Genomic DNA, 13,344 nt, shown 5'->3' with positions numbered 1-13,344 from the left:
GTAGCGTGTTGCCAGGCGGCAGAAAGCATATATATAATTATAATAAAGTTACAATAAATTAAGTTAATATATAATTATATATACAGTACCTAATTTATATATAATACTGTATAGATGATAGCAAACTCAATTTAGCCGCTTTGTAGTGTGGCGCAGGGCGGAGGAAAGTAGTTCGGCTGCTCATCCACTATTGGTCCAGATTCTATCAATCTTGTCGTGAAACGAGTCGGCGACGACGTTTTAGGAGTTCCTTTATACGAATGTTGCTACAATTTTTTTGCTATGTTATAGGAATTTCCGTTATAGGAACGCACATTATAGGGGGGTCGACTGTATATAAAAAAAATAATAGTCTGAATAACGAACATGGGGACTCCTTCACACATTTCAAGCACAGTTTTTGCTGAATTCTGTTTGTCCAAATGGATGGGCATGGATTTCTTCAGACTGTTTGATAAGTCCCTTCATTAGTCTCCATGTCTCCAAACTTTTTTAACCATCGACCCCCAATCACTTTCCAAAGCCTCACATTGAACCCCACCGTAAAGTTTTATTACAAGTGTATATGTATGAGCGAAAAAAAAAATAACGTTGTGGGTTGTGGTCAAAAAAAAAGGTTTTGGGGCCCCTTCGCCACATCGACCCCCTAGCCGCATCAACCCCCCAATGATGCTGCATCGACCTCTGGGGGTCCATATCGACCACTTTGGCAACCCCTGTCCTACATAAACAGTTCCAAGCCAGATAGACGGAAAAAAGAAAAAGTCCTTTTAGGTGTGTGAACAGCCGGGGAGGTCGGGAACCATAGACTCTCCCTTTTCGGCTACAGGTCGTTAAACCTGCTCACTTGTCAAGATGGCTAAATTTCGAATGCTGTCCCGAAGGGTTGGGATTCTTTTTGTCAGGTCGAGTGGAGGAGGTGAGAGGGGTCGACGAGGCATAGGCGATATGAGAGTAAAAGGACACCATTTAACAATGGAAACAACGATTTATTAGATTAATGAAAAGAAAAAAAAATTAAAGAATACAAAATCTAACATCTGGGGAAATGAATTTAGTTCACTAGCTCCTAACTCGCGGAGAGAGTTTACAATTATTTGTTCCATACCTCTAGTAGATTCAACGTAGGCACAGAGTTCGACGCACAAAGTAAAAATTTCTGGAGACTTAATCCTTTCATACCGTTGATGTGAGACTCCCCGAGGAGGGGGAAAGAAATCGCTTTTATAGCTTCGGGTAGGGGAAATTAGTCAGGTGATCTCCTATTGTGTGAGGTAGAGTTGGTCCTGCAGGTGTGGAGGTTAAAGTTGTTCCCGGGACCAAAACAAAATGACGAATTCGGACTTTAACTATAAACTTTTTGTCTTGCAGCAGAGGAATGTCATTGTTTGAGGGTTAAATGTTTATATTAACGATGAAAGTTATAAGTTGCGATCGATATTTGATTCTTTTTTCAGAGAATGTTATTGTAACGAGGAGGCGACAAATTTATTTCAAATACGTCGAAAATTTAGGGGGGAAAATGAACAATTTGGGCTTATTCTGAGGTTGGATCTCACAGGTGTCAACCCACGATTTTTATATCTCCCACCATCTGGAAGTATGTTTTTACACACATGACACTACTTGCCCAATCAGCGGGCTCCCATAAGGTCCACATGGAAAAGATAACACCACGCGAATTAACACACATAAAGTAACACCCGATACAAAATAAAAGGAAAAACAGGTACATAAATAAAAAGCAACACACATAAATACAAAGAATAGTAGTGTAGCACTACAATACAGTATCCTTTAATACTGCTACTGAATCTGACTTTTAAGTCATCAAACTGTGCTTCTCCAGCTTCTAACATGGAGAACTACTAAAGATTGCCCACTATGATAATACCTTAGTTTGTTTGTATTTTTCTCAAGCAGTGTATGTCATATAGTATAATAAACTTTTGCTCTGTATATTCAGAAATATTGGATTAAAGTGTTATTAATTATAGTAAAAACATAAATAAAATGTATTTACTACATTTAATATTTTTCTGTTAATTGTAAATAGTTGTACAGTATAAGTATCTAGGCAATTATATGGAATAACTTGGGATAAATCACAAATTTATATAGAATTTCATTTTATGTGGTGCCTGCTGATAAACAAACCCAGCATGAAACACAACCACACTATATATTGTTGTAAAGTTGAAGGAAATGTAATCGTTACTTCAGTTTTGATTTAATACATTTCTACAGAAATTTTTCTCTAACTACTGTGAACAATATCAAGATATTGTTAACAAGATAAGATAAAATATTACAGAATCAAAATTTTTTCTTATACAAAAAAATTAGATTCTAGTAAATTACAATCATAACTAATATTTTTTCTATTTAAGTTGGAAGAGCTTACTTTTCAGTTTTTTTTGTATTGTTCAACAGTTTTCCTCCTTGTTCTTGCAAAGTTTTTTATTTTATTCTATATTTTATGTTTATGTTAATAACTTCTTTATTTTTATTTTCTTACTATAATTTGTCTTATTGCTGGTTGTGAAATTTTAACTTTTGATATACTGTACATTTAAAAAGATTTTTCAAGTGGCACATCAGTTGAATTTCCCTACTTTTATCAAAATAAAATTAAGATTATTTATTATTGAATGATTAATTTTAAATACTTCATAATAACAAATAAATGATAAATTCACTTATATGAATATTTCACTACATTTTTCCTATACTTTTAAGCATTCTACAAACACACAAAATAATAAAACTAACACTTCTAAATTAGAAATATCAGCAACAGTTTATATCTGTAGAATTTTATTGTAAACTATTAAATTCCATTATTATAATAAATTCTTCAAAAAAATATTTCATCTGTTGGATTAATTTTAATCATCATGTAAGAATATTTTATATAATTAAATGCTAATATAAGATAAAAAAATGTTAGATTAACATTAGATAATTTTATCACCCTCTGTGCAGTTTTGAATAAAACATAAATAAATAAGTTATATATTAATTTACAATAAAATTTATTATTTTAAATTAATTTAGGAGCACCAACAAGGCCAGGTGGCCCATTGAAAGTTGAAGATGTCAATGCCAAAGGCTGCAAACTAAAATGGAAGAAACCTGAAGATGATGGAGGAAAACCAATTAGCCATTATGTTGTTGAAAAACTGGATACTTCTACAGGAAATTGGGTACCTGTAGGACGTACTGATAGTGATAAACCTGAATATGATGTTACTGGATTAACACCTGGTAAAGAATATCAATTCCGTGTTAAAGCAGTAAATCCTGAAGGCGAATCAGAACCATTAACAACTGATAGAGCTACCTTAGCCAAGAATCCATATGGTATATATAATTAATATTAAAATAACTTTTTCCTATAAAATTTTTTACTAATACATATTTTTCTAATTACTAGATGAACCAGGACCACCAAGTTTACCAGAAATTGTAGATTGGGATGAAAAGAAAGTTGATCTTAAATGGGAGCCACCAAAGAAAGATGGAGGTGCACCCATTACAGGCTATATCATAGAGAAGAAAGAACGATTTGGTGCTAGTTGGGAACCATGCTTAAATACTAATAGTCCCAAGCCAGAATGCACACTTTCTGATTTGACTAAAGGCCAACAATATCAGTTTAGAGTTCGAGCTGTGAATAAAGCAGGTCCAGGTGAACCAAGTGAACCAACTAAGTCACATATTGTTAAAGAAAGATACTGTAAGTTTATGTTTTTTCTTATGCAAAATTTTAAATTCAATTTAATAATAATCTAACTAAAATCTAAAAATTTCATTTTAGTGGCACCAAAAATTGTCAGAGACAATTTGGAAACAATTACGGTCAGAGCTGGACAATCACCAAAACTTGATGTAGAAATTATTGGAGAACCACCACCTACAGTAACCTGGTCATTTGCGAATAAACCAATTGATGGAACTGGAGCAGTCAAAGTTGAAAATGAGGATTATTTATCTCATCTACGCATAGTAAATGCTACAAGAAAACATTCTGGAAAATATAAAATAACAGCTGTGAATAGTTCAGGAAAAGATGAAGAAACTGTAGAAATAGTTGTTCTTGGTAAAATTTTTTACATAAAGAAATTAATCATTACAACTAGCATCTGAAAAATATCTTTAAAAAGTTTAAATAATTAAAATAAATGGAAATGTGGTTTTTTGCAGATAAACCTTCTAGGCCTGAAGGACCTTTAGAAGTTAGTGATGTACATGCAAATGGTTGTAAATTAGCTTGGAATAAACCAAAAGATGATGGAGGATTACCAATTAGTGGTTACCAAGTTGAAAAATTAGATCCTAGTACTGGTCGTTGGGTTCCTGTTGGTAAAGCTGATCCAAATAAACCAGAAATGACAGTTACTGGATTAGAACCTGGAAAGAAATATCAATTCCGTGTAAAAGCACTTAATGAGGAAGGAGATTCAGAACCTTTAGAAACAGAAAAAGCAACATTAGCCAAAAATCCATATGGTAATTAAAATTATTATTAATTAAAATGTTAAAATTAAATAATGAAAAATTATAATAAGTTTTAAATAAATAAAAATTTCAATATTGTGAAACATGGAAAGTTTTCTTGCTAACTTAGTAATTACTTCTTTTATTAGATGAGCCTGGACCTCCTGGATTACCTGAAGTCACTGACTATGATACTGATTTTGTCCAACTCAAATGGGATCCACCGATCAGAGATGGTGGAGCACCAATCAATGGTTATATTATTGAAAAGAGAGATAAATATAGCAATGAATGGACTCCAGCAGCTGAAATTCATGGAAATATTCCTCAGGGAAAAGTAAAAGGATTGAATGAAGGTGATAAATATGAATTCCGTGTGAGAGCATTAAATAAAGCTGGTGCTGGTGAACCAAGTGAACCGACATCTCCTCATTTAGCCAAACCAAAATTCTGTAAGTACTTTCATTTTTTACAACTTGTTAAGAAGACATTAATGATTTTAAATATTTATTAATGCTATTATACTGGTTAATATATATTATAATTTATATTTGTAAAATATATAAATAATAAATAAATTATAGTACTTAATACAATTGTAAGTTAAAGAAATTTAATGAAATTTCAGTGAAACCAAGAATTGATCGTACAAATCTCAAAAGTATTGTTGTCAAAGTTGGCCAAACTGTTAATTTAGATGTGGATATAATTGGTGAACCACCACCTGCTGTTGTTTGGAAATTAAATAATGCAAATTTAGAAAGTGGACAAGTTTATAGGATAGATAACATTGATTATAACACAAAATTTTCAATACTTCGAGCAACCAGAAAAGAAAGTGGAATATATACAATTACTGCAACTAATAGTTCGGGAAGTGATGAAGCTCAGATTGAAATAACTGTTTTAGGTATCTATTTTTGTGCATTAAAAATTCTTGTAATGTTATTTTTTATATATTCATTAAATTTGCTTGACAATAGGAAAGCCTACAAGACCAAATGGACCTCTGGAGATATCAGATGTACATAAAGAAGGTTGTACTCTAAAATGGAAAGCTCCAGATGATGATGGTGGTACTCCAATTGAGTGTTATGAAATAGAAAAAATGGATGAAGAAACTGGCATGTGGGTGCCTGCTGGAAAATCTACAGAACCAAAATTCCATGTAAATAATCTTGTTCCTGGAAAAAAATATAAATTCAGAGTAAGAGCTGTCAACAAAGAAGGTGACTCTGAAGAACTTGAAGCTGATAAAGCTATTTTGGCTAAAAATCCATATGGTAAATTTAATTCTAAATGTTTTAATATTGCTTATTTTAAAATTATAAAAAAGTTTTATCTGAATTGAAAACAATGAAAATCATAAAGAAAAACTCATGAAATAATTAAGTACACGAAATTGAAAGTTGGAATATTTTTATTTTTATATAATAAATAAATAAATCAATTCATAAATATTAATAATTTAAAATAGTTTTAATTTTATCTATACACAAAATTTTTTTATTAAAAATTATATATTTAAAGTGAAATATAATTTATTATTTATATAAAGAAATATATTTCAATACACATATAAAAACAACTTTTTTGTAGTTGATATTTATTTCATTCAAATGCAAATAATATATATATATTTTTTAATTACAGATGAACCAAGTAAACCTGGAAGACCAGAACTTACTGATTGGGATAATGATCATGTTGATCTTAAATGGACCAAACCTGAGAGTGATGGTGGTGCACCAATTACTGGTTATGTCATTGAGAAAAGAAAGAAGGGAACTTACAAATGGCAGAAAGCTAAAGAAGTTAGTGGTACTAATACTACTGCAACAGTTCCTGATTTGGAGGAAGGGGATGAATATGAATTTAGAGTTATTGCTGTTAATAAAGCAGGACCCAGTGAACCAAGTGATCCATCCAAATCAGTGGTGGCTAAACCTAGATTTTGTATGTTTTATTATCTAATATAATTTACATTAAATATATGTAGTTAATCTTTTAACGTTGTTTTTTATATTTAATTGTTAGTGGCTCCATATATTGATCGAACTAATTTGAAAAATGTAATAATTCGTACTGGACAATCTGTGAAGTTTGATGTTGATGTTAAAGGCGAACCTCCTCCAGAAATTGCTTGGGCTTTCAATGAAAATCCCATCAAAGATGAAAGATTTAAGATTGAAATAGAAGAATATCATACATTATTTTTATTAACGAAAGCAAAGAGATCAGATACAGGAAAATATATCATAAGTGCCAAAAATGGTTCTGGAAAAGATGAAGTTGCAGTTGAAGTGACAGTATTAAGTAAATATTATTTTACTTTATGTATTTCAAAATAAATCATGATTAAATAATTTAATTTTCATTTAACTGTAATATTTTTAGGTAAGCCTTCTAAACCTCAAGGTCCTCTTGAGGTATCTGATGTTACTGCAGAAGGTTGTAAATTAAAATGGAATAAACCTGAAGATGATGGTGGTGAACCAATACAACAATATGTTGTTGAGAAAATGGATACAGAGAGTGGCAGATGGGTACCTGTTACTGTTACCAAAGAGCCACAAGCTGAAATTGGTGGCCTTATACCTGGAAAAGAATATAAATTTAGAGTTAAGGCTGTCAATCCTGAAGGTGAATCGGAACCACTAGAAACAGATGTTCCAACTTTAGCAAAGAATCCATATGGTAATTAAAATTATTATTAATTAAAATGTTAAAATTAAATAATGAAAAATTATAATAAGTTTTAAATAAATAAAAATTTCAATATTGTGAAACATGGAAAGTTTTCTTGCTAACTTAGTAATTACTTCTTTTATTAGATGAGCCTGGNTGGGTACCTGTTACTGTTACCAAAGAGCCACAAGCTGAAATTGGTGGCCTTATACCTGGAAAAGAATATAAATTTAGAGTTAAGGCTGTCAATCCTGAAGGTGAATCGGAACCACTAGAAACAGATGTTCCAACTTTAGCAAAGAATCCATATGGTAATTTTCTTATAAGATATTATTCAAATAAGATAAATAAAAAATTTATTAGTTTTTATAATTATACAAATTAGTAAAAGATGGCTTTTTAAATAAAAATTCTCTACACCATTTATTTGCAATACAAACATTTGTTAACTTGTCAACATACTATGTGTGAGATAATTAGTTATTTTATATGACTTAGTAGAGATTTTAAAACTTTCATAGTATTATATTCTGTATATTGCATAGTTCATTTTTATAATTAGAAAACATACAAATATTTATTTGAGTCATTAAAGGTGTACATTATGAAGAATAATGTTATTTACTGTTATATGGTATAAAAATCAGACCAATTAAGTCTGAATGATCTCTCACCATAAAAGGAGGAGGTTTGATGATCAGTTACATGTCCTAAGTGTCTGTACATTCTGGTAATTACCCCAGATATTTATTGAAAAGAGATTATAGGTAAGACACTGAAGAAAATTATACTGATCAAGATATGAAAAATTGCAGGTCAGATGCTGCATTATTTAAGCCATCCTTCTTCATAATATGGAAAAAATAATTGTATATCTAAATTTTGATTTAAATAAACTTGTTTTATATTAATATGCACATTATATATATATATATACATATAGTAAGATATTTGAATTTTATTATTTTAAGATGAGCCTGGTAAACCTGGAAAGCCAACTCCTAAAGACTGGGACAAACATCATGTAGATCTTACATGGAAACCTCCTGCTAGTGATGGGGGTGCTCCTATTACAAGTTATATTATTGAGAAAAAAGATAAATACAGTACCAAATGGCAAAAAGCAGTTGAAGTTATAGGTGATAAATGTGAAGCTAGAGTTCCAGACTTAATTGAAGGCATGGAATACCAATTTCGTGTAAAAGCAATTAACAAGGCTGGACCAAGTGCTCCCAGTGATCACAGTGATTTAGTTGTTGCAAAACCAAGATTTTGTAAGCTTGATATTATCATTTTTATTTTTCCAAAATCATAAAATTTTAAAAGTAAAAAATACAGTTTTAAATTAATATATTTATTTTTTAGTGGCCCCCAAAATTGATCGTTCTAGCTTGAAAGATGTAACTATCCGAGTTGGTCAAAGTGTTAAATTTGATGTAAAGGTCATTGGTGAACCACCACCAAAAACAGCATGGCTTTTTGAAGGAACTGCTCTCAAGCCAAGTTCTCATCATACCATTGAAGCTGAACCATATCGAACAAAACTGATTGTTCATTCTGCAGAAAGAAAAGATAAAGGGACATACCGAATTACTGCTGAAAATAGTTCAGGAAAAGATGAAGCCACTGTACAGTTAATAGTATTAGGTAAATTAAATTCATTTATCTTCATTAAAAAATAATTATAAAAATGTTAGTACATTTCATTATGAAAAATACAAATGAATTTATATTTTATCATGAAAAAGAAGAAAAAAATTAGTAATTGAACATTTTATTTATAATAAATTATTATTCAATATATTTTTAATTGTATTCTTGATTAGTTTTAATCATTTACGATAAAATATGGATCTTTTTTGAAATTTTAATCTAAAACACATATTTTAATCTTCTTTCAATATCAATAAAAACTCACAAAAAGTATTTTCCCTTATTAGTTGACTTCATAAATACAATTTTTAAGGTAACAATTAATAATAAATTTACATACAGAATAAAATACAATTATACTAGTGATAAAATAAATGATGTGTCAAAAATAGCATAGTTACTTGAGTTCCTGGGAGTCAGATAATTGGAATTCAGAACAGAATATTGTATCAAAGATTTTGGTTTATAATTATAACATTTTCTTTCAGTTTATTCTAAATTAATTAATTAAATATTATAATTATTAATTTTAATACAAGATGGCACCTAACACCTCTCTCTAGTGCCAAATTTATTTGTAATTCATAATTATTATTCCAAAATTATAGCCCGATTATTTACGGCAATTGTGGGTGAAATATACATAAAATAATAACATTATTGATCTTAAATAGGACTTTTTTCATTCTGAACAATGTACTGACACAAATTATAAAATAAAAGCAAGATTATACTCTAAAAACGATTTCAAAGCAACTAGATATACTTAATTTATAGAAATTATCCTGAAAACGTTTGAACTGCTTTTATGCCATTACTATATTCTCTAAATAAAACAAGTCTAAACTTTTATAATTTTATACTTAATAATTGCATTAAAATTTAAAATTTTCTCAAAACCATAATACCTTGGTACCTTGACCTGCTCCCAACTTGAACAATTCAGTATTTGAATGTATGCCTGGGAGGAAATTGCTTGGTAGTCAACTGTTTGCTTGGTACTTAGCTGAAGAAACATGAACTATCAGAGATTTTCAATTAATAACAAAAATATTTGTTATTACTTTAATTTTGTCACTCATGAAAAATTTTCTATGATAAAAATGAGTAACTAATTAAAATTAACCACAGAGTTGCCTGTCTTGTCAGACAAAATTACTGGTAAAATTAATACGCATATTTTGCCACTCTGTATCACATACAGGTATTCCCAGTTGAAACAAAGAAAATGTGTCAGCCTTTGAAAATATGTCTCACTTCCCTTCTTATCATCATCCACATATGCCATCAACTCTCTAAAGTTACAGGTAAAGTGAGAATAAATTTGCATATATTTTATCTATTTATTTTGATTAGGTTTTATATGATTTATGCCTGCTAGGCTTGTAAACTTCTTGTTAAATTTTAGCTAAAATGCTTTTATATGTGTATTTTTTGGAGTTCTAGAATTGATTAATCTAATTTACATTATTTCTTATGGGAAAAATTTGTTCAGTATCCAAACAGACTGGCACTCAAACAGCCTTCTAGAATGAATTAAGTTCAAGTACCAAGGTACCACTGTATATAACTAACCAATAATACTATATGACAAACGAATAAATTATATTTCCCATACAGCAGTTAACCTGCTAGATAAAATAAACATTATCATTTGCTTTCTTAGTAATATAATATTTAGTATTTAATGTTACAATCTGAATAGATAATTTTTTTTTGTAGATAGACCATCTATACCTGGTGGTCCTTTAGAAATATCAAATGTTCATGCTGAAGGATGCAAGTTGAAATGGAAACCTCCAGAAGATGATGGTGGTGTACCTGTTGAACATTATGCTGTTGAAAAAATGGATACTGAAACTGGTAGATGGGTGCCTGTTGGTAGGACAACTAAACCAGAAATAGAAGTTGGAAGTCTTGTTCCTGGTAACAAAATTTCAAGTTTATTTTATATAATGTAAAATTTTATAATAAATTTTTATTTATTTTTGTTTGAAGAATGTTAAAAGAAATACTCTTAAATTTAAAGATATGAAATTTTAGCCCTAACTTATCTTTAAACTTTCATGTAATTGGCAATATGTTATAAGATCATTTTAATATTTTCTTAGAAATTTTTAAATCCATAACAAAAACCATTGGAAACTCTGTATGAGTATGTAAAAATTTAAAATTTAATAATAATCCACTATTAGATTATGGATATCATACATTTGCAATAAAAAATGAAAATTAATAATTGCTAATTGATAATTAAGAAAGTAAAAATATATTATTTTCCTGGATAAAAATTACAAATATTTTAATTGATACATTTCAAACAGTTAAGTTGTTAATTAAAAAAACAATCATGTATTTCCTGTGACAACATTTATAGAAGGCTGAAAAGAAATAAAAAAATATTGTTATAATTATATTTTTATTTTACTTTTTTTACAGGACAAGAATATAAATTCAGAGTTAAGGCTGTAAATGCTGAAGGTGAAAGTGATCCTTTAGAAAATCAAAAACCAGTTTTAGCTAAAAATCCATTTGGTAAGGTTAATTAATCTATTACACAATTTCCATTTATATTTAAAATATTATATTCAAAGATCATGTATAAAGAAACTTTCAATATATATAACTTATTTAAATATAAACTAAATATGCTCTGAATGTTAATTAAATGCCATCATTTTTACGTGTTTATGTTACAAATTAGTTGTTTTGAAATAGCAAGGAAAATATTATACTATATTTTTAATTGGATATTTAAGTAGATATGTAATTTTTTAAATAAAATGTTTACATATTTTATTGAACAGATCCTCCTGGAAAGCCTGAAATACCAGAATTAAAAGACTGGGATAAAGAATTTGTAGATCTTAAATGGAATCCACCTTTCAAGGATGGTGGATCACCAATAACTGGATACATTATTGAAAAGAAAGAAAAAGATAGTAGCTTATGGGTTAAAGCAGCTCAAATAGAAGGAAATGTGTCTGAAGGTCGTGTTCCAGATTTAATTCCAGGAGAATCATATCAGTTCCGTGTTCGTGCTGTTAATGCTGCTGGTCCAGGAGAAGCTAGCGATGCCACAAAACCAGTAATTGCCAAACCTAGAAAATGTAATTATCAGTTTATTTATTTTTTTTTTACATTAATAAATTAAAAGTAAGTTATTTTCAATAAATATAAATAACAAATTGTTTTTGTTATAACAAAAAATTCTATTTATTAATTTTTCTATCATTATATGTAATGAAGTTTGTTTACAAGAAATTATTTATAGTGATTTTGTAAATATAAAGTATGGAAAGATGTTTCAGAATGATTTAAACAAGATATGAATTAGAGCATAAAAGTTAAAGGAAATTATTTATCTCAAAATTTTATTTTTAATTCTAATCTAATTCTTTAATTTCTGTAGAAAAACCTCTAACAACTTTCTCTCCTATTATTCATTACATCACTTACACACTATTGTAATTTTTTCATTTCCACATTTTTAATATACATTTGTGATATAAATATGCTTTAGTTTTACTATTAAATTATTTAAAAATAATAATACATTTTTAATTTCAAAATTATTATTACAATTAGTGGCACCAAGAATTGATAGAAGAACAGTGAAAGATGTTACTGTTAAGGTTGGGCAAGCATTTGCATTTGATGTGAAAATAATAGGAGAACCTCCACCAACTGTATCATGGAGAATTAAAGATAAACCTGTGGTTGAGAGATTAAATCTTTCCATTAAAAATGTTCCATACAATTCCAAATTTACCTGTGATAAAGCTGAAAGAAAGGATAGTGCTGTTTATACCATTGTTGCTGTTAATCAACATGGCTCAGATCAAGTTGATGTTGAAGTAACAGTCCTAGGTGATCTATTTTCTATGATTTCAATTAATATTAAATTATTATTGCTCCTAGTTTTGTTAATAATAATGTTATTATCTATATATATAAAAATGAATGTCTGTCTGTCTGTCTGTCTGTTTGTCTGTCTGTTCGTCTGTCTGTCCTTCATGCATTACCACACCGTTTATCCGATTGCCATGAAACTTTGGGAAGTTGTTTAATATACTCCCGCGAAGGTTTCTGGCATAGTACGATTGCCATGAAGCTTTGGGAAGTTTTTTAATACACTCCTGCAAAGGTTTTTGGCATAGTACATTTATCCTACGATAGATGGTGCGCGTTTATACGAGCATTCGAGCACTGTGTGTTCGATTGATTTCAAATTGTGAAGACCATTTTCCCCCTCCAAAAAATATCTGTATATATGCATTTATTATTTAGGGATATTTGTAATAATTTTTGTTTAATCACTTTATTTCAACTTTTTTTTTGCTAATTACGTAATCGCTCGAACTTTGTTAAAACCTTAACTGTATCCCGAACAACAACCGAAGTTGTAGAAGGAAATTCGCCTATTTTACCGATCTAGGGATCCCCCTTTTCCAAATTTTAATATCAACTCAAAATAATTTAAAAAGACAAATTACAATAAAA

The 13,344-nt window shown here is 29.4% G+C and overlaps 1 protein-coding gene across 1 annotated transcript in view; it reads left to right on the top strand.

Annotated features, from left to right (window-relative positions):
• The window catches only part of LOC111615272 (twitchin-like), a 263,599-nt gene that overhangs the window by 166,831 nt on the left and 83,424 nt on the right, over positions 1-13,344 (top strand). The window contains exons 50-65 of the mRNA XM_023356687.1: positions 3,058-3,363; positions 3,437-3,739; positions 3,821-4,102; positions 4,207-4,512; positions 4,650-4,952; positions 5,129-5,410; positions 5,484-5,783; positions 6,154-6,456; positions 6,538-6,816; positions 6,898-7,197; positions 8,160-8,462; positions 8,554-8,835; positions 10,564-10,767; positions 11,281-11,376; positions 11,649-11,951; positions 12,430-12,711. Coding sequence (XP_023212455.1) covers positions 3,058-3,363; positions 3,437-3,739; positions 3,821-4,102; positions 4,207-4,512; positions 4,650-4,952; positions 5,129-5,410; positions 5,484-5,783; positions 6,154-6,456; positions 6,538-6,816; positions 6,898-7,197; positions 8,160-8,462; positions 8,554-8,835; positions 10,564-10,767; positions 11,281-11,376; positions 11,649-11,951; positions 12,430-12,711 — 4,434 coding nt within the window. The remainder of the gene's footprint in view (positions 1-3,057; positions 3,364-3,436; positions 3,740-3,820; positions 4,103-4,206; positions 4,513-4,649; positions 4,953-5,128; positions 5,411-5,483; positions 5,784-6,153; positions 6,457-6,537; positions 6,817-6,897; positions 7,198-8,159; positions 8,463-8,553; positions 8,836-10,563; positions 10,768-11,280; positions 11,377-11,648; positions 11,952-12,429; positions 12,712-13,344) is intronic.

Source organism: Centruroides sculpturatus, unplaced genomic scaffold (assembly GCF_000671375.1).
Source record: "Centruroides sculpturatus isolate CEXI.00-Female unplaced genomic scaffold, Cexi_2.0 scaffold167, whole genome shotgun sequence".
Lineage (NCBI taxonomy): Eukaryota > Metazoa > Arthropoda > Arachnida > Scorpiones > Buthidae > Centruroides > Centruroides sculpturatus.
This window is presented reverse-complemented; position numbering and strand designations above follow the sequence as displayed.